The following is a 20,776-nucleotide window of genomic DNA, read 5'->3' as shown; positions in this document are numbered from 1 at the left end:
CATCACCTTGCTTATTTCTCTGTTTTGCAGTGAAGACAGAGTGATCGAGCATTATTTAAAAATCAAAGGTCTGACTCGGGGTCAAGCTGTGGTCCAGTAAGTATCATTTTTTCTTTTTGCTTTAGACAAAGTTTTAAAGAACACATCTTGGGGATTCCATACCTGAGTGTTACAGTTCCCGTGCTTCCCAGTGTGGGACAGGTAACAGAGAGGGAAGTGTTGGCCACCTTGGGAATGGTGACGATGGTGATGGCAAGAACTGGGCATAGGTAAGGTGACTTAGCTTTAGAGTTCAGGCACAATGGTGCCAAGTCTTCCAACACTTTCAACGAGAAGGCAGAAATTGTCTGTGACTTGACTTTGGATGGAACTCAGGATACACTTGCTGTGTGGGAGTTCTGCTTCTTCTGCCAAAAGTAGACCATAGTCATTACTCGGAGACAGACAGACAGACAGACAGACAGACAGACAGATGATTGATAGATAGATCTATAGATGATAGATAGATAGATAGATAGATAGATAGATAGATAGATAGATAGATAGACAGGCAGACAGATAGGCAGGCAGACAGATAGGTAGACAGGCAGACAGACAGACAGACAGACAGATGATTGATAGATCTATAGATGATAGATAGATAGATAGATAGATAGATAGATAGATAGATAGATAGATGATAGTCTCCTGTAGACAGGCTGACCTTAGCTTACTAAGTAGCTAAGGAGAGCTTTGAATCCCGGCTCCACTTGCCTCCCCATTGCTGGGACTCTAAGTACCACCACACCCAGCTTCTGCCATAATCGTTGACTGTATAGAGTTACCACTGATTTATTAAGAGCTCTTCACTTGATACAATAAACTTCTAAGATTATAAAAGGCAGTCTGCTTTAGTTCACGACTGTTCCAGTAACTGGAGAGTAACTCTTAGGGCCGTAACTTTAAGAGGAAGAATAAGAACTGTTGAGAGTGGCATAGGTCATGTGAGAAGTAAAATGAGGAGCCAGGTCACCTGTCCCATGGAGACATCCCGAGGATGACACTGAGATGAATATTTACATTCACCCTCTCTCCCCTCTCCCTCAATGCTGATTTCTGAGGGGTTTTGGTGCTTTGAGACAGGGTCTTATGACTGGCCTAGATCCTCCTAAGTGCTGAGGCTACACTCATGTGCCACCATACCTGGCTTGAAAGTTGATTCTTACCGTTTGTGTATTAAGTGTTTGCCTTAAAAAAAAAATATTTGCAGTATAGGGCTGGAGAGATGGCTCAACAGTTAAGAAAACTGGCTGCTCTTCCAGAGGACCTAATTCAATTCCCAACATTCATATGGTGGCTCACAACTTTCTATAGCTGAGGATTCTGATGTCCTCTTCTTGTGTACATATGTACATGAAGAAAAAAATACCATATGCATAATATGCATAAATAGGCCAGGTGTGGGGGCACATGCTTTTTATCACAACACTCTGGGTTCCAGGCCAGCCTGGTCTACAGAACAAGGTTCAGGATAGTCAGGGCTATACAAAGAAACCCTGCCTCGGAAAACCGAAAGCGGGGGTGGGGGTGTGAGGGCTGCATAAATAAATAAAGCTTTTTTTAAATTTACAATCTGGGTGTTTTGATGCAATCTGTAAGTTGTAGAAACCTTCACTATATTTATTTTGTTAGAAAACCCCTGGCGTTTAGGTAAGGTACAAACCATATTACTCCCTACAGTGGTTTATTATTCTATTTCTGCTTGAGTTGACGATCTTAGTCATGGCTAAAGGAGAGAAGCCAATTGTGTTTCCTGAAATCAATTTCCCCCAAAGGCCCTTTGGCCGTGTTGATTAACTCACGACATGCGTCTATTTTCTTTAGGTACATGAAAATAGTGGAAGCCCTACCTACCTATGGAGTCCATTATTATGCAGTGAAGGTAAGTGCTTCCCTTTTCCAGAGCTTTCCACAGTGCTCACCAGGCTGTGCAAGTCACTCAACAGCACTGGCTGTCTAAAACAACATCTAAATGTGTATGTGAACTGTGTCTAGAATTTGCAATGTTTTGTTTTGTTTTGTTTTTTTGAGACAGTGTTTCTCTGTGTAGCCTTGGCTGTTCTGGAACTTGCTCTGTAGACCAGGATGGCCTCGAACTCACAGAGATCCAAGTGCTAGGATTAAAGGCATGCACTACCACCACCTGGCTTTAATTATCTTTTGAAAGACTTTTTTACTTTATTTTTCTGTGTGTGAGTGTTTGCCTGCCTATATGTCTGTGCACTACATGCAAGCAGTGCCCATAGTGGCCAGAAGAAAGCATCAGATTCCCTGGAACCTGAGTAACAGAGGGTTGTAAGCCACCATGTGAGTGCCTGGAACTGAACCCTGGTGCTATGGAAGACCAGCCAGTGCTCTTAACTACTGAGCCATCTCTCCAGCCCCAAAATTTCAGCATTCTAAGTAGAATTATTTTCATAAATGTTTTAAGTCTATTAATATTTTTTTAGCAAATTATAAAGCACATTGTGTTTGTAAAATGCTACACTCAGGTGCTTTCCCAGACGTATTCTCTCTTAGGTCATTCTCTCTCTCTCTGTCTCTCTCTCTCTCTCTCTCTCCCTGCCCCCTTGCATGCTGGGTATTGAACTTAGGACCCATAGCATGCTAAATTCATACTACAGACCTTCCCCTGCATTCTAGGTCACCCTCCCATCTACCCGTAGTGATTTTGTTTTCGGTTATTTGCCTCTCCAATGCTCCCAGCTCTTTATCTGCTCCCTTCTCCGAGTGACAGTCATGCCAGTCTTCAATGTTTCTGCAAACCTCTGTGGGAACTGCTGAAAGTTTTGCAAATTTTGCAGTATCACATCCTCATCAGTGTGCTTTGTCCTCTTACATTGGTAAGCAGGAAGAAGCTGGCTAAGAAATATTTTGATGATAAAAGATGAAGCATAAATGAACAGAATTTTGTTTAAGAGAAGCATAATTTTATAACTGATTAGCTCTTCAGTGAGTTTTAATATCATGACAATGTTGACATCTTTACCATTTCAGATGTCAGGAAAATCAGATAATATATACTTTCCTATTGAGGACACCTGTGCTAAAAATGTATATTAATTTAATCTTAATTCTCACTGATTATGCTTTGCATGCACACATGCCTAAGCCTATATTTTTCTTTCCCTCTGTCAATACATTCTTTTCATTGGAAAAACTCAATAAAAAATTTAGAAACACATTGTATTTATAATAGAATATCATATATATCCACTCCTCACATGTATCTCAGACTGATTATTCATGCTGGGAGTTGTCCATTTCCCCAAAAGGTATTCTTGCTTCTCCCTGTTCATTGTTGATTGTACTCTGAGCATTGGGCTTTAGAGCCTCTGTCTTTCCCTTGGTAATCCCTGGGAAACTCTCCAGCCTTTATAGCTGCTTGTTAGCTAAGGGAACAAGGAGTCTTTTTAAAATCATAACTAACTTCGTGCTGGATTAATTCTTGGTTGAATTACATTTTTTCATCCTCTCCAACAATTTAATCAAAGCAGTAATGCTTCATTCTTTTGGATGATAATAACAGTATTGGCTTTGTGTGTGTGTGTGTATTATTTGAAGAGACATTAAGAAAATATTTCAACAAGTTACATTTCTCAGTAAGGTTCTATTTACCAAGGCAGATTTATTTTGGCTTGTTGGCACTTGTTAAGGAAAGAAATTGATTAAACAGTGCTTTCCCTGTAGAAGATTTTCCAGATCTTGGGTCTCATGTTTTTGTTTTTTGTTTTGTTTTCTACTTTTTAGGATAAGCAGGGACTGCCATGGTGGCTTGGGATCAGCTACAAAGGAATCGGCCAGTATGATTTACAGGACAAGGTGAAACCTCGGAAAGTAAGTGGGAACCACTGCAGACACTCAGAGAAACCTTGAATGTTCTAGAACTTACAGCATCACTTTCAGGGGCGCCTTGAACAATCTCATGTAGTAACCTTTGCTAAGTGAAGCTGGTATAGAAGCTATTCGTGTTAAATGTAACTTCATTGTGCACGGTCTACACAGTTCCATAATGAGCCGTCTTTCCATCTGTTTGTTGAGATAGGTTCTCATGTGGTATTAAATGATCCTTCTTCCTCTACCTCCCAAGTGCTAGCTAGGATTGAACGCTGTCTGTTCTGAGGCCATAACCTAAACTACACACTAAGGTTTGCCTACAAAGCTAACCAAAACCTGGTTTACAGCCCCCACACTTTCATTTAAATCCAAAGTTTTTGTGGCAATTATTTCTCAGTGAATGGTTATAAGCAACCTTCCTGCAATTGCAGCTATTTTTGCTGGTCTTTGTTTTCACTGTCTTTTATAACAAACATCTGCTTTCTGTAGAGAAAAAAAAGAATTCGTGAGCTAAAGGGCCAGAATCTATCAGATTCGGGTTTTCCAAAGCTGAATAAGTTACTATTTATCATTATATGCTTGTAATCCTAGTAGTTGAGAGGCAGAGATAAGAGAATCAGAAGTTAAGGTCATGCTCTAGTATGTTGTGAATTGGAGGCCAGCTTGGGCGACATGAAACTCTGTCTCCAAAAAAAAGCGGCTATGAAGCTGCCACTCTTACCTCAAGTGTGAGTGCAACATGTACATTGTCACCACTGATGAATCTGTATAGATCACCATCCAGTGGCTATTGGTCTCCTTATGTATAGTGAGATAAAGACCTACTCACACTGCTCTGGGTGAGATTGCTACCCTCCCTAGGCTCTGCTGCCATCCCTGCAGGCTGTAGGAGTGAAATGATGGCCTCTTAATAACAAACCATGGTCAGCCTGCCTGCCTTATCTCAAGCCAGCATCACAGTCTAAGACAACTCCTGTCTGTGGCTGTGTTCTTCATAAAGCAACCCTGGAAACAGACCACGCACTGTGTGTGTCTTATGAAGCTCCTTCTCTCCTCGGATCAATGCTTACAATCTCCTTAAGTTATGAAAATTGAGCACTCTTCTTGACCTCCTTGCATGGTGGGGACATTAACATAGATAATACGATGGGTGGCATAGGGCAGACCATGGCTCCCCTTTCCATGCTCATCCAGCTCTGCTGGGCCAGAACTTGTTGGGCACCGAGGCTGCTTATTAGAGAACTATTAACAAAAGCAATAAAGCAGCATTCAACTACCATGTCCTCCTGTACAACCAGCTTGTAGTTTCTGTCAGCTCTGCGAGCAACATCCATTGGATAAGGAATACTGTGTGTTATTTTCCGTTTTGTAATGCTGGGGATCTAATCCCTTGCGAAAGCCAGGCAGTCGCTACACCCCGGTCCCCTTGCCACTTTTGAAAGCTGCCTAGCGTTCCATCCTGTGGATATACATAATCTTTTTAGCAGATTCTCTCTCGTGATCCTCCTGTCCACCCTCCACCCAATCCTGGGATTACAGGTGTGAGCCACCACACCTAACTAACAACCAATTCTCTTTGATGGACATTACAGTTTCCGTTGTGGGCGGGCAGAGAGGTCAGGGTACAGAGCATAATAAAGAGTCCCAGCCAAGCTGTTGCTTGTCATGTTTTCTTAAGGCATAGCTCACCCGTGTTACTATGTTTTTGCTCTTTAGTCTGTCCTGAATTTTACCTTTTTAATAAAGAACACACAGGACGCTTGCTGAGTTTTACTAAACGTGTATGCAAAATAGAACTTGAGCCAACTCACAGGGCAACTTATAACCAACTAGCATGGCTTGATAAGTACGAAGTTCTCACAACATGGAAATGTTTCTTTAAAAAAAAAATAAAAATAAAAACAAGCAAGCTCAGTGTTCCTCCCCTACAACCGCTTCCACTCTCGGGGTTCTTTCTCCCTTTTCCTTTAATACATCTGTGTTCCTACTGCATAAAGAAACAAAAACGAGCAATCAGATTTTCTCCCCAAGTAATGGTGAGTCAGATCTGCACAGCAAATGCTGAGCTTCATTTCCTCTCCAGGGCTTCTGACTCACCGGCCTCTCCTTACATTCACAGCTTCATAAAAATCGGTACACACTGCTTCACGCTGATCACAATCAGGCTTGCTTGTTCATCCCTGAGTCTAGACAAGGGTCAGCAGCTACTTCCTTTTATCAATTTGCAGTTTTCCTCTTTCGTTTCCAAGATCTGTCACACTCGATTCCGACAGGACATTAGAGCTCTCTCCTGGTTCTGTGGCTTCCTCAACCTCCCCTTCTTCATCACTTCAGGTGTCCAGGCTGCACTGTGGCTTGTTCCCCACTTCCTTTTGTTAAAATCTGATGGTGGGTCTTGCTTCTGTGGGCTGATTGCTTTCTGTAACCTACTGATTTGAGCTGGGGGCAGCAGTGTGCTCTGCAAGGCTCTCTCCTGGCCAGCTTGCCCATGTTAAAAGAATGTATAATTTAAAGGGTTGTGAGCACCGACACAAAAGAAGGCTCTTGCTTCAGCATCTGGCCATGCAGCAGGTTCTCCAGTGGCCAGGAAAGAATCGAGGTCATGCTGACAAATGAACGGAACGCAGGCTGTTGGGCCAGCCTCAAGATGCTGGGCCTCCCGAGCCATGTACCTACCTTGTGGATGTAAAAACAAACCAGGAGGGAGGATGTACCAAGGATCAGAGACTGACGCCAAAAGGCTGGTTTTTAAAGGGGTTGTTCAAGGTCTGTCTAGATGATGTCTGTTAATTATTGCCTCTAAATGTTAGGGACCGTGTTTGTTTTTCTACCAGGGCACTAGCAAGCGCTCTTCGTTTATTCTAGCTTTGACTCTTTTGTCGGTCTTCTGGCTGAGGGGCAACAAGTGGATTTCATCAGTGAAGTACCATGATGTAGGCCAGGAGTTGGGGAGACATTCTAGACCCTGGCCCTGATGTCTATTTTCTGTGTGATTTTGGTGCTGTGTGTGAATGTGTGTGTGTGCGTGTGTGTGTGTGTGTGTGTGTGTGTGTGTGTGTGTGTGTGTGTATTTTGCCATGCTGAGGATCCAAGTCAGACCCTCAGGCAAGCTAAGCGAGCCCTGTACCACTGAACTGTATGTCCAAGCCGTATCTGCCGTGTGATCTTGGGCACGGTTTTCGTCTGTCTTTAGAAGTGTCTTCCTTATCTGCACAACCGCAGTCCCACAGACTTCATGGGGAGGGTGTGAGAACTAAATGTGATTATATTCTGTCCCATGCCTAATAAGCAGAGATCACTAGGTAACTGCTAATCATTGCTTGGGAGTGAGGAAGACAGACAATTAAAGAGAATAATCGAGAAATATTTTTGGGTTACTGACAAAGAAGGCCCCAACATTGCTACAAAGCAGCCCTGGTACAGTAGGAGTCCCTATATTCAGGTACTTGTGAAACCCTTCTCTCCCTGGTTCCTTACCCATAATGCATGAAGATGTGCTCTATATGAAAAGAAAAATAGGGGATTAATGACTTTACCACAGGGTCTCCTGCATCCCAGGCTGGCCTTGAACTTCCTGTGTAGCCAAGAAATTTTGAATTTTTGATCCTTCTGCCTCCAACTTTCTAATGCTGGGATTACAAGTATGCACCATCACACCCAGCTTGTGTGGTGCTGGGATTCAAACCCAGAGGGTTTCATGAACACTAGGCAAGCACCCTACCAGCTGAGCTACATCCCCAGCCTCTCTGTGGGTTTTTGTTTTTTGCTAGTTTAGCATTTTGAGAGAGGATAATGTCTTTCACAAGGATCTAGACAGTGCAACAGTGAGTGAATAAGGCGTTAGTGTGCATGTCATGACCGAACTCTAACCCTACAGCAAGGACTTCACCTGGGAAAATGGCCTGTAGGAGAGCAGAGATGCAAGGCTGACATGGCATTGCTAGTCAGGGCCTCATCTAGACCATCCTAGTGCCTTTCAAGATTAGCATCTTTTGACATTGTATCAAGATGAGAGAGCCTGTGGTGAGCACCATCACTAAGCCTTCAGTTAACTGATTTTTTTTTTAACTGTTGGAATTCCCTTGTGCCTGGAGGCGGATGTGTTAGGTAATAAGCACAAAGGCCTTCTGTTCACTTGTCATAGCAGTCCTAGGCTCATTCCTTGACTTAAAGGCACCACCTTGATTATTTTTCTAGTCACAGGCATCTTGACCGTCTCCACTTGTCCTTGCTCTTCCCACCACCAGCTTGTTACCATGGACCACCCCAGAGAAGGTCCTTCTGTCCCAGAGCAGGTGAAGTTAGGAGATCAGGAGAGTGCATGCCGTCCAATCTCACTTTCTACATCAATACCACACACTGTCTGGTGTGGAAGAGAAACACCGGATTACAAAATGTGGTCAGGAGACCCGTCCATCCTGTTCGGAAAGTGTGTCATTAAGCTTCAGCCACACCAATAATCAATCTGATTGTTAGAACCTGCAGAGCCAGTGGGAGGTGACCGCCAATCCTATAACACGGGCTTGAAGTAAGAACCAGTTCTGCGTTCCCACTGACCAGCTGGCTGACTTGGAACCACCACTTAACCTCTCTGTGCCCTCATTTTCTCATCTATAAAGCTCAAAGAATCCTGTCTGCACTCTTACCTCAGAGGTGCCGTAGGCACCCGATGGGCTAAAGGAATTTGTTCAGAGTGGATGCACCCCCACTCCACACTGCTGCGTGGGATGACATCTCTCTTCCCCTCTATGCTTAAGCACAGTTAGGGTCTGTAATTCTATGGTCAGAACTTTCAAGCATCTGCTGAGTATTGTCAAAGAAGGTGAAAAGGCATTCCTGAGCAAGCCGTTTGTCCTTCAGGGAGCCCCCATCTCATTGCAAGGGAGGCTGCGAAGAATTGTCTTGATGCCGGCAGGCCATGGCCAAAACTATAACTCAAATTATTTTGTGACCAAAGAGAAATGTCAAAATATACTCTGGAGGAGGTAAGCTATGGCCACTAACCTAATTTGTTTCTCAAAAAAAAAAAAAAAGAAAGAAAGAAAGAAAGAAAGAAAGAAAGAAAGAAAGAAAAGAAAAGAAAAAATTCTAGAGAGATGGTTGGTGAGAAGCAAGTAAGCAAAGAAATCAGATAATTGCAAACTGAATTGCCTCTGATAGGAACTGATGGGCTGGAGGGACAATCATGGGACAGGGAGAGACATCTGGTATGTTCAGGGAAGACCTCCCTGAGGAAAGTGACATTTAAGCTGAGACCTGAATGGTGAGATTCTTGCAAAGTATCTGGTGGCTTCTCGGAAGGAGAGAAGATAAACCTTTAAAGGAGACTACTAGCCACACCTTCAAGAATAAGAGGATTCCTCGCATAGGATGCTTGCCTGGCATGTGTGAGGTCCTAAGTTTGATGGAGCACTCCTCAGATCCGAGCACTCAGGATGCAGAGCATGAAGGTCAGAAATTCAAAGCCATCCTCAGCTCCAGAGCAACTTCGAAGTCAGACTGAGAAACAGTGAGTCCCTGTCAGAGAGGTGGGGTGGACAGAGAGGGAGACACGGAGAGAGAGCATTCTTGATCATCTGTGGCGACACCCGGGAACAGCACCGTGCCAGGCCTGCTTGTCTGACACGCATGTGCAATGTGTCTCCATGCAACTTCTAACAGGGAGGGAGTCCTGGGAGGTTAGAGACCTGGCCACAGGAGACTCTTGGGTGAGATGATACCATTTTAGACATTTTTTTTTTTTGGGGGGCTGGCCGCCCCCCCCCCCCCGGCGGATTATGGGGGGGGGGGCGGCAAACAGGTTTTTTTTTTTTTCAGACAGGGTTTCTCTGTGTAGTTTTGTGCCTTTCCTGGACTAGCTCTGTAGACCAGGCTGGACTCGAACTCACAGAGATCCATCTGCCTCTGCCTCCCAAGTGCTGGATTAAAGCGTGCGCCCCCGCGCATTTTTTTTTTTTTTTTTTTTTTTTTTTTTTTTTTTTTTTTATAGCTGTTATTCACAGATCTCTGCTCTGTCCCGATGCTGGAAAAGTGTGCGCCACCACGCCACCACCGGCTCATGACACAGAACTTTTTCATCTAAACTTATTTGCAAATAACCAATGTATTTAATTGATTGCATATAAGATGTGACATTTTATGTACATATGGCTATGAGATCACAACTAAAGAAAGTAATTTTCAGACTCTGAGCATGTTCTGTTGGGATCTCTCTCTCTCTCTCTCTCTCTCTCTCTCTCTCTCTCTCTCTCTCTCTCCCTCCCTCCCTCTTAGTTTTTCATGACAGGGTTTCTCTCTGTAACAACAGCCCTGGCTGTTTTGGAACTTGCTTTGTAGTCCAGGCTGGCCTTGAACTCACAGAGATCCCCCTGCCTCTGCCTCCTGAGTATTGGGATTAAAGGCATGCACTACCACTGCCGGACCTGTTGGAAAGTATCATCTCTTCTGGAAGTATTTTTACCATAGCTGATGCTCTTAACAGGACCTCTGTAGTCTGATCAAGTATTGTAAGTCTCTCTACCAGATAACATTTATATTTAGAAAAGTACTTGAACAATTATTTTGATACTAAAAGTATTATCTAATTGAAAGAAACAGAACTCAGAAACTTACTATTTCAGAGAAAAAATCTAAAGCATCTTATTTACATATTCTAGCTCTCAGAGCCTAGATATAGAGCAAGATATTGCCCTCTAACTCAGCGTTCTCAACTCCAGCTGGATTACTGTTTCCTTTGCGGTATGGGACTGTCCTGTGCATAGTGGGACAGAGCACAGCATCTGCTGTGTCCTGGCAGCATCCTCCCTTCCCATGTGATCACTAACCAAGTCTCCTCTCATCACCAGAGGGCCTGGAGGTGGGGTGGAGGTGGGGAATACTGCATTTATCATGAGCTGCGAACCACTAGTAAGTAAAGTTGAGGCATGGGCATCTGTAAGCCCAGCACTTGGGAAGCTGAGGGGTCAGCATCAACATGCATCTAAGACTAGCCTTGTCCGTGAAACCAAACCCCATTTGGAGAAGGGACTTGGTCCTATTCCACAAACGGCTGCCACATTTGCCTTCTCTGTTCTTTGTAGTCTGAAGTGTAAATATTACTCTTTTCCTTCCTTCTCTCCTCCTCCTGTTAAAAACACAAATGCCCCCACAGATTCCTCCCTGACTGAAAAAGGAAGTGATGTGCTATGATGCTATGCTGGGGCTTTGGACCTGACTCTGGTTGTATGTAAATCCCGGATCCATCCCTGTTGACTGAGTGAGTTGGCCAGGCAGTGGCCCCTCTATGAGCCTTCATTTTCTCCTGGATGGGATTCAGTTGAAGATGGAGCGTCCACATCTGGCTCTCGGGAAGACTCAGTGCACTTGGTTTCTGGTACTCCAGAAGGCATCAGCAGTATCTTCACCCACCAGGTGTAACCTTTGAAACCCAGGAAGTCCATGATGCCCGGTTTGCTTTGCTTCACACCACACTGGAGGAATCACCCTATCCCCCTGTCCGAGTGACTCATTGTTTGCTGTACCTTGGCTGTGACTAGCCTGAATTTAGTCATTTCCATGTGAATTTGCAGTTAAATGATTAACCTATAGTAGAATGAGCAATGAAAAGTCCCAACTCCTGTGACATCTTTTCCTACCCTACCTACTGTCAGACCTAGGTGGTGCTTACTTGCAGTTTGCTAGGATTTAAAAGAGAACTAGATCCTTTCTGTCCAAGTCCCGCCCCCTCCCCTGGGGCGGGGGAGGTCTTACGACCCTCAAGCAAAACTCCCTGCCCTAGGCAGGCAGCTCTCCAGCATTCCTCCGCATGCTGGGGCACATTCCTTCTTCCTGGCTACTCCAGACAGAAGGGAACTTGCTACTCAGTCTGTCTAGGGGCAGGCTGACACCCCACCACTCTGTCTCTCTACTCATCAGTGACGACCAGGTACAGGATAGAGGAACAGATTTCTTCCCTTCAGGATGCATCAGGAAAGCACCCAGGAGATCCACAGGGCCAGCCCAGTGTGGTCATAGACAATGAGACTCTCAGAACTGGAGGCCAGATGACACAGCTATGTCAACAGAACAACTGAGCTGCTTCCTCTGTGGAGAGACAGATGTGAAGCCAGATAGCTATTGCCAGCTCTGTTTCTGCTCTTAAGTGGCTGTCGTCCATTTAGTAACAATTAGCCAAGTGTAGAGCAAGCCCTTCACCACACATTAGATAAACCACTCACTGCTGTATATTCCAAGCCAGGCTCTGGGCCAAGTAACCTATAAACAGAAGGTTGTGTTTGTATAGCCTTTGGAGGCAGGCACCATTGGTCCATTTAACAGAAAGAAAACTGAGGCTTAGGAAAGTTACATACCTTGCTGATCAGCACAGCTCCAAGTAGTGGATCCAATTGCAAACCTAGACAGGCTGGTATAGTTCCTGTGTGTGCATGCCATGAGGACAGGACCTGCTCACTGTTCATCTACAAGTGAAAAGCCAGGTGATGATGGTGCACCCCTTTAATCCCAGCACTCCGGAGGTAGAGCCAGGTGGGTCTCTGTGAGTTTGAGGCCAGCCTGGGCTGCAGAGTGAGTTCTAGGACAGGTACCAAAACTACACTGAGAAACCCTGTCTCAAAAAAAACCAATAAATAAATAAATTAATTAATTAATTAAAAAAGTGAAGAGCCTTACCCATAAGAGGTGCTCAAAACATACTGTTGAACTGAGCTTAGTACCTCAGGCCTTTAATCTCAGCACTTGGAGGACAGAGAAAGGTGGATCTCTGTGAGTTCAACGGCCTCCTGGTCTACATAGTGAGTTCCAGGACAGCCAGGGCTATGACTAACAACAATAGCAACAAAATACTACCATTGACAAGGAATGAGTCAAAATTTACTGGTATACACCAGACCTGCTTCCTAAAAGTCCTTCAGGACCCCCACCCTTTTAAAATATCAATCCGTTTTATTTGGCTTTTTATATTATATTGATCTATTTATTTGTGTGTGAGAGTTTTGTTTGCATGTATGTCTGTGTACCACATGTGTGCCTGGTGCCCATGGAGGTCAGAAGAGGGTATCGAGTCACCCTGGAACCGGAGTTACAGGCAATTGTGAGCTGTCCTCTGGGTGCTAGGAACTGAACTCGAGTCCTCTGGAAGATAGCCAGGGCAGACCCATCTCTCCAGCCCCATTCAGAAAGCTTTGTAAGAGGTGGAGCTGTGGCAGAGGTGATTTCATCTCGTTTTTCAAGTGTGTATAAAGGAGTGGGACCTAACTGAATAGTGATTATTGATTTCAACAAAATGCCTTGAATATTTAAGATGCTCCTTCCTTTGAATAATGTATCATATTGTGGCAAATTTTCCCCTAAAGCCTTCAGCTTCCTTTGCATCTAAACAGGAGAGAACTTCACGGGCATACAGAACTTTACACAAGTTCATTTTCAAGAGTGTTTGATGCCACCATGCTTTTCTACCTTAGTGCTTAAATTCTTGGTTCTCCCTTGTTTGAAGACAGATGATTAACGACTTCGAGATATGTCTTCCTATTGTGATTTCTTGATTATATCTTCATTGACATGATTTATGTTCCCACACTCCTTTCTCTGATTTATCTATTTATTTACTTTTGCAATATCAAAGTAATCCAGGATTGCTGTCTGCTACCTATTAGTATCTGCTTCCTTCTGTTGACTCCAAAGGGGACAACGAATCCTTGTAAATGAGTCTAGAGAGACATCTGCAAGACCTAATTAATAGTCTTATTTTCATCCTTCAGCTATTTATCCAACTAGCAGCATCAGTTCTAAAAACAACAGATTCTCAGACGCGTGGCTTCTATGAAGTGCACATTGACAATGAACACTGATTTAAGGCAAACAGGGCCTTTCCACAGTCTGAACCCCACTGCAAACAAATCACATCCCTTTTCTTCCTGTCTTCCTCTTTCTTTAAAGTCTTCAAGATTAAGATTTTTGACTTGAGGAAAAAATCCTCAAGTTTCTGTTTTAGTAGGGAAAATTATGTTTGTGCCCACACATGCGTGCATAATGCCCCACCCCCTTAACTCGTAGGGTCCTATACCGTGCTCGACACCGCGCCATGCCGGACAACTCTCCAAGCGTAGTAAGTCTGGAGTGTACATTTGCTTCCATTTTGCCTCCTTTGAGCCTGAATCTTCTCAAGTTCAGAATTCCCTTGGCACCTTCTGCATTTCTCAAGATAAAGAGTCTTTCTGTGTGTTTCACAGGCTACTTCTCTAAGAAAATTTAAAACCAGTCAGGTTGCCTTGGATATTTCCCTAACCAATTCTCCATTCCCTTTCCCATTAGTCTGAAATCTCCCCATGGTTTTGACTGGAGGGAGCCTCTGGTTTATTCTTTGCGCACTGGAACAAGAGCAGAGCCCTGGAACCCTGGTGGAAATCCATAGTTGGTAGTCTCTTAGATCTGGCACATTTGTGCACCCTTAATAGGGCATCCGCCAGGGTGTTTCTTTCACCTCCTCCCTCGGTTGGCACTTTCAGAACCTCATCCTACCCACCCCACCCCACCCCATACCTCCCCCACCCCCGCCCAAAGCAAGCACTCAGAAACATTGAAAAAGTGCAATAGAAGAATTATCATACACATTTCAAGAAAACAAAGAAAGCTCTATCAAACAAAACAATCTTACGTCTAGTCACGGGCTAGATCAGGCACGGGTACAATAAAAAGTGTTGTGGCAACTGTAAACATTGATAGGATCACACTGAGAGTCCCATGGAATGTCTAAAGAATCCCCCAGACCACTGAGATCTGGGCTCTGAACAGATGGACTGGCATTCCTTTTGCCAGATTTCTCAGAATTTTGAGGAATAAGTATTACTTTAATAACTTTGAAGACTGATTTCAAAAAAAAATTATGAGAACTCAGGCAAAACCACACACGTGGACACTGACTAATTCTGTCAGTTTACCTTCACCCCAGCTTTTCTCAAGCTGAAGTTTCCTGTCCCACTGACTCCCTATACGTGTTACCTAGAGTCCACCAAGGTTAGCTTAGTTTGTGCCTTCCCAGGCCACTTTGACAGGGCTCCAGGAGAGTATGTATCTAAAAGCAGCTTTTGCGTAAACTTTCAAAATGTGGGGGGAGAAGGGAGCTTTCCCTTTGCCCCAAAACCTTGCCTGTCTCCCATAACTTCTTTTGCAAGGCCAGCTGCCGTGTAATTATTTCTGATTCTCTCTAAATAAGTCGAAGCCCTCCACTTTTTAAGTAGGGTTTCTTCTTGCTGGGCGCCAGCTTGCTCCCTGTCCTGGACGGGCTGAATGGAGTCAGCCTAGCATTTCCCATTTGTAAGTGATAAGAGGGGGAGGTGGCGACTCAGAGATCAGGTTTCAAGTGGAGCCCGGGTTTTATGTGTGTGGGAATGGACAGCGAAGGAAAACACAGCCTGGCTGCCTCTGACTCTTCCTGTCGAACCTGTTCCTGTGCCAGTGAGTAGACCTGGGTAAAAAGGTTTTCCTCAAACAGCCTTGGGTGAAATTCGTGCCTGGATTCAAAGTCGGCTCACCTCCCAGCAAGTACCGTGGGAGTCCAGGCTGCCCCATTTTAGAACTCTTTTCTGAGAAAAATCTACCCAGCGAGAACCTGGCTCCCCTCTCCCTGCCGGGAAAGAGTGTGCTGGGGAGGTGTCCCTCCGCAGAGTGGCTGATGTCAGTGGTGTGTCAAGTGTGGGAGGCTCGGTTTGTGAAACCGAGTTACACCTAAGTGTCTTATGAAACTCGATTCAGAAGGCACCGGAGCTGCCATCGGGGTAGGGAAGCAGACGGGATCCCGGGGCTTTCTCTCACGTTTCTGTCCCGTTTGCGGGAACTTCTGGATTGAAGGAAATGACCACCTCAACTCCACAGACACCTTAGGACATTGGTATGTAGCTTTATGTGTTTACTAATTCTTTGAAACCGGTGAATGGGGCAATCGCAGACAGCTGTGTGTCCTTGGTGCACGCTGGTCTGTTGTGCTGTTGGGGTGGAAGGTCCATTCTGAACACCGTGTCCCCATACAGCCCTACAGCTCAGCCCATTCTTCCTGCGGGCCGGCGTTGGTGAAAAGCTTCTGTTCTTCAGGAAATGTGTTTGCTGACTGTGTGCCGCACAGCCATGTTTCTTAATTAGACAACCAGTTGTGTACTTTGAGCATCGTGTTACTGTGGAGGCAGACCCGAAGGGGTTGAGGCTGGAGGAGAGGACCACCCAGTCCAAGATGAGAGCTTGTAAAGCCTGCATCGGTGGGAGACTTAATGAAGGGATTGGAAAATACAGCCAGGCACGCTCACTCCTATCAACATGCAGTTTTATCAAATTATTTGGTTTTTGAATTCACATTTCCATCACAATTTCTTTCTCCATCCCAATGGCAAATCACTCCTGAGTCCAGTGTCAGAAAGACAGCTGGACGAAGGCGGAGGTTGGGAACTCTGAACACACCTGGAGCCTCTTAACTTAAGAAAGCTGCAGAATCAGCCCTCACCCCCACCGGAGCCCTGACTGGATTCCTGGCACTCAGCCTGTGTCACTCAGGGGGATTTAGGGATGGGTGAGAAACTGCTTCTGCAGAGACTCACCTCAACCTGGGAAATCTCTTTTACTTTCGCTTTGCATGCCTTTGAAATGTTATCTCTGACTTGTATAGAAACATCCCCTCTAGGAGCTTTCCATTTAAGTCTGAAGTCTCCATCCTTAAGTCGAAGGTCTGTGCTTACAGTAATTGATGCAAGTTTCCTGCCGCACACTTGAGTCAGAGGAAAAACTGAATGTGTGTTCTGCGGGTGCTCAGTTTTGTTGTTCAAGGGAGATTTACCGGGGAGGTGGCATTTACTAGGTAAACATTGCTGTCAGAAGAAAGAATAAAATGGTTTCGGGTTATAGCTGATTTGTAAAAAAGTTGATAAATCACCAGTTTGTGCTTGACCTCGTCGGTGCCCCTCGGGGAACCTGCAATCATTTGGTTAAGAGACTTGGGAAAGATAAGAGTAATGACAGCTACATGGTTTTCTTACTTTCTTTTAGTTATTTCAATGGAAGCAGCTGGAGAATTTGTATTTCCGTGAGAAGAAATTTGCTGTGGAGGTTCACGACCCACGCAGGTAAAGAGAGGAGTTTTGTATGGGCTGCTGTGAATGTGTGTGCGTAGCTTTTTGTATTTGCTGTTTATTTCCCTTGGAAATTCACCTCCTAGTGGAATCTCTGAGGTCAAAGAGTAACTGTGCTTAACCTTTAGGGCAACTGTCAGGCGCTTCTCTCTCCCTCTCCTGCCTTTTCCTGCTCGAGCCTCTTTCTCGCCTGCTTTTCCTCTTTTTACTTGGTACACAAGCAGCAGTCTGAACTGTTGTGGGGCTTGCTCGTTCTAGCCAGTATCATCAAGTTCATCTTGCAGGCTGAGTCTCCCTCGCCCGGAGGTGCTCCTTCTTCGCCCTGGGCAGGTGCCGTTTCTGCAGGCCTTGTGACTGTCTGTAAATGACCGCTTTTATCTCCCGCTGTTCGCTCACTCTCTCACTCGCTCGCTTCTCTGTGGTTTCCAACTAGATGTTTCTCTATAGCTTCTCATTTGACTAACTCCTCATCCAGCTTTGAGCGTGTGAGAGTTTAGACAGAGATTGCTTGGGGCTGCCTGGTTTTGTTATTTGTTATAAAAGGATGACGTCAGAACCCCAGCCCCTGTGTGTTGCGGAAGGACAGAGAAGGAAGGTGACGTGTGACGACATTGCCTGCTAGGTACACGCCGTGCGCCACTGGCCCCGGGCATGGATAACTCATGATTTTCTTCACGTTTTAGGATTTCTGTGTCTCGAAGAACCTTTGGACAGAGTGGCCTGTTTGTACAAACCTGGTATGCAAATTCTTCTCTCATCAAGTCCATCTGGGTAATGGCCATCAGCCAGCATCAGTTCTACCTGGACCGGAAGCAGAGTAAAGTGAGTAACCGAAAGGTGTTGCTTTGGGGACAAAGTCCAGTCCTTCTCCTTTCTGTTTTAAAAATGACTCTTCCTAGAAAACATGTAAGAAGAAAACGTTTTAAGCTTTGCTACCAACTGTCTTGTTTTTTCGTGTATTTAAAAGATGGGCAATGTATATAGCTGATTTAAAAGCTGTGAGGTTTGGCATGCATATGCTCGTACAGTGGGGACATTGCTGGTGACATGTTAGTGATTGAATCCTGCATACTTACTGAAACCTCCCATGTACAAAAATAAAGTTTTCTGTTGTTTCTAAAGTGCCATTTGAAAGGTTTAAATTGCCCTGTGTTGACATTTTTGATTACATAGTGACCTAATCATTGCATTGATTTAAAATATGATTGTGCTCATTTCATTTCAATGTTATTTACTTCATAGGCAAAAATTCCTTCAGCCAGAAGTTTAGACGATATCGCAATGGATTTAACAGAGACTGGAACACAGAGGGTCTCCAAACTGGTGACCCTGGAAGCAAAAAGTCAGTTTATCATGGCAAGCAATGGCAGTCTGATATCCTCAGGTATTTACTGTTCAAAAAAGTATAAGCCATCTTCTCTCTATATCTATCTCTATCTCTCTCTCTCTCCCCCCCTCAATCTTTCTTTTTCTTTTCTTTTTCTTTTTTCTTTTTTTTTTTTTTTTTTTTTTTTTTTTTTTTGATTTTTAGAGACAGAGTTTCTCTGTGTAGTTTTGGTGCCTGTCCTGGATCTCACTCTGTAGACCAGGCTGGCCTCGAACTCACAGAGATCAGCCTGGCTCTGTCTCCCGAGTGCTGGGATCAAAGACATGCACCACCACTGCCTGACTCTTTTCTCTCCTTTTATTTCTTTCCCTTTTCTCTCTCTTCTTGTTTTTTTTTTCTTTTCTGTTTTTATAAATCATTTCCAAATGCATCTTGTTGAGGAAAAAAAAATTTTAGCAAAATGCTACAGTCTGCAACAGCTTCAAATAACATTTTAAACTTTATTTATTTATTTTGAGATAAGGGTCACTGTATAGCACTGGCTAGCCTCAAACTCACAGAGATCTGCCTGCTTCTGCCTCCTGACACACCGTCATCCCCAGCCTTTCACTATTTTTAAAGAATATGAAGTTAAATTGTAGGGAGTCAGGCTATGTAAATAACACGAGATGTGAAGATGCTCAGTACCCAAGGCTGTCTGGAAAAATGTTTGCTCTCTGCTAGGTTTTGATGCCACCAATTCTCCGCAGAATATATAATCCTATACAAACACAACTGCAGGTTCATAAACTGCAATGGTTGAGCCCAGTCTTTCCTTTGTGGAAATTCTGGAGTCTCTTGTCCCCAAGTCTGGGTCACTTCACTAAGTTAACTTGTCTCACCAAAGTCCCTCTCAGCTTGTGAGTCTGAAGCAGCGGGGTGGGATGGGGGAGGGGTTCCTTTGCATAGAGCAGTCCATTGCCTTGCTTGCTTACCTCCTAAAGAAATATTGAGTGGGACCAGCTCAGGGATCATCCTCCCTTCACTCTTACAAAAAAAAATGTCTCCTTGTGTGTGCCTGAACCATAAAGCAGTCTATGGGTCTTCCAACATGACTGAGCCACAAAGTGCAGAAGACATTTTTCTTACTGGGCTCTTCCTGATGCCCAGAAGCATGTGAAATGCTTCCCGGTTTCCTTTCATTATGTTCAGAAACAAGGAGAAAAGAAACAAAACCAGCATTTGGGAGCAGCTTTGCCCCCGCAGCCCTTTGTCCCTCAGCGAGGAAGGAAGCGGGGCCTGTGTGAACCTCCCTGCCCTGCCCCCACTCCAGGTTCTCAGGACTCCGAAGGCATGGAGGAGCAGAAGCGAGAGAAAATCCTCGAACTCAAGAAGAAGGAGAAACTGTTGCAAGAAAAACTCCTGAAGAAAGTTGAGGAGCTGAAGAAGATCTGTCTTCGAGAGGCCGTGAGTGGCCTTGGCCTCTCTGGGCACATGGGTTGGGTGGCCTGTAGCCTGGGTCCGTTATGAACCCTTGACCCTGTCCTGTTTTGCAGGAACTCACGGGCAGAATGCCAAAGGAGTATCCTCTGAACGTCGGCGAGAAGCCCCCTCAGGTCAGGAGGCGAGTGGGGACCGCGTTCAAGTTAGATGACAACTTACTGCCTACTGAGGAGGTAGGAGCGAGGCGCGGAGCCATCCTGTGCACAGACAGGAGAACCATCTGTTCCATTTCCTCCATCTGCACCTTCCGATCCAAGTCAATGCTGCAGATTTTCCCCCAAGCCGTGGAAATAGAGTAGACCCAACTGTACTGTTTCTTCCAGGCACACGCTGAGCAAAACTGATTGTATTTCTTGCATTTTGTCCCCCTTGTCACAGAGAGCATTAAGGGACCCTGTGTGTAAGTTATAAATAGTATCACAGAAATTAAGATGGAATTTCAACTTCGGACCCTTTCACTTAAAGCCAGGTAGCCTTCATCCAAGGGTTTCATCAGCCTAAAGTTTCAGTGCATCAGAAAAGTCAGTGGTGGAACTCCCCTCTGGAGGGTGTAGTAAGGCTCAAATGAGATAACACATATACAGCATTCGGTATAATTAAGTTAAAAGATTTGATGGCCAACAGAGTGTGTGCTTTCCCAATTGCATATCACATGCAATTATGCCATTAGGACCCACCCCATGGTTCTTGCAGGGATTTAACCATCTCAGCCTCCATTCATAACAGCGTCAAGTTTTGCTCCTTTGCTGAGTGCACTCCGCTCTGACCCAAGCAGCACACGGTGTGTCTCTTAATCTTCAGCACGCTTTTAGAAAGTAGTTTCTTCCTTTTACAAACCCAGAAAAACCAAAGTATTAAAAGATTATTTGTGAGTAGTATATTCAGTCATGCAACCAGGGACAACCAGAAAGAGCAGTCAGAAGCCAAATGACGTGTCTCTAAAGCTCTCCGAGTAAATGTAACATCCTGCATGTGTGAGTCA

At 44.6% G+C, this 20,776-nt stretch overlaps 1 protein-coding gene across 8 annotated transcripts in view; it reads left to right on the top strand.

Annotated features, from left to right (window-relative positions):
• The window catches only part of Frmd4b (FERM domain containing 4B), a 334,065-nt gene that overhangs the window by 294,048 nt on the left and 19,241 nt on the right, over window positions 1–20,776 (top strand). For all 8 annotated transcript variants that reach the window (XM_028855580.1, XM_037203941.1, XM_037203942.1 and 5 more), the window contains 8 exons: window positions 31–96; window positions 1,864–1,921; window positions 3,790–3,876; window positions 16,903–16,979; window positions 17,669–17,807; window positions 18,228–18,369; window positions 19,625–19,758; window positions 19,848–19,967. In XM_028855580.1, coding sequence (XP_028711413.1) covers window positions 31–96; window positions 1,864–1,921; window positions 3,790–3,876; window positions 16,903–16,979; window positions 17,669–17,807; window positions 18,228–18,369; window positions 19,625–19,758; window positions 19,848–19,967 — 823 coding nt within the window. The remainder of the gene's footprint in view (window positions 1–30; window positions 97–1,863; window positions 1,922–3,789; window positions 3,877–16,902; window positions 16,980–17,668; window positions 17,808–18,227; window positions 18,370–19,624; window positions 19,759–19,847; window positions 19,968–20,776) is intronic.

Source organism: Peromyscus leucopus, chromosome 3, assembly GCF_004664715.2.
Source record: "Peromyscus leucopus breed LL Stock chromosome 3, UCI_PerLeu_2.1, whole genome shotgun sequence".
Lineage (NCBI taxonomy): Eukaryota > Metazoa > Chordata > Mammalia > Rodentia > Cricetidae > Peromyscus > Peromyscus leucopus.
The sequence above is the reverse complement of the archived record's forward strand: the minus strand, read 5'-3'. Positions and strand labels throughout refer to the sequence as shown.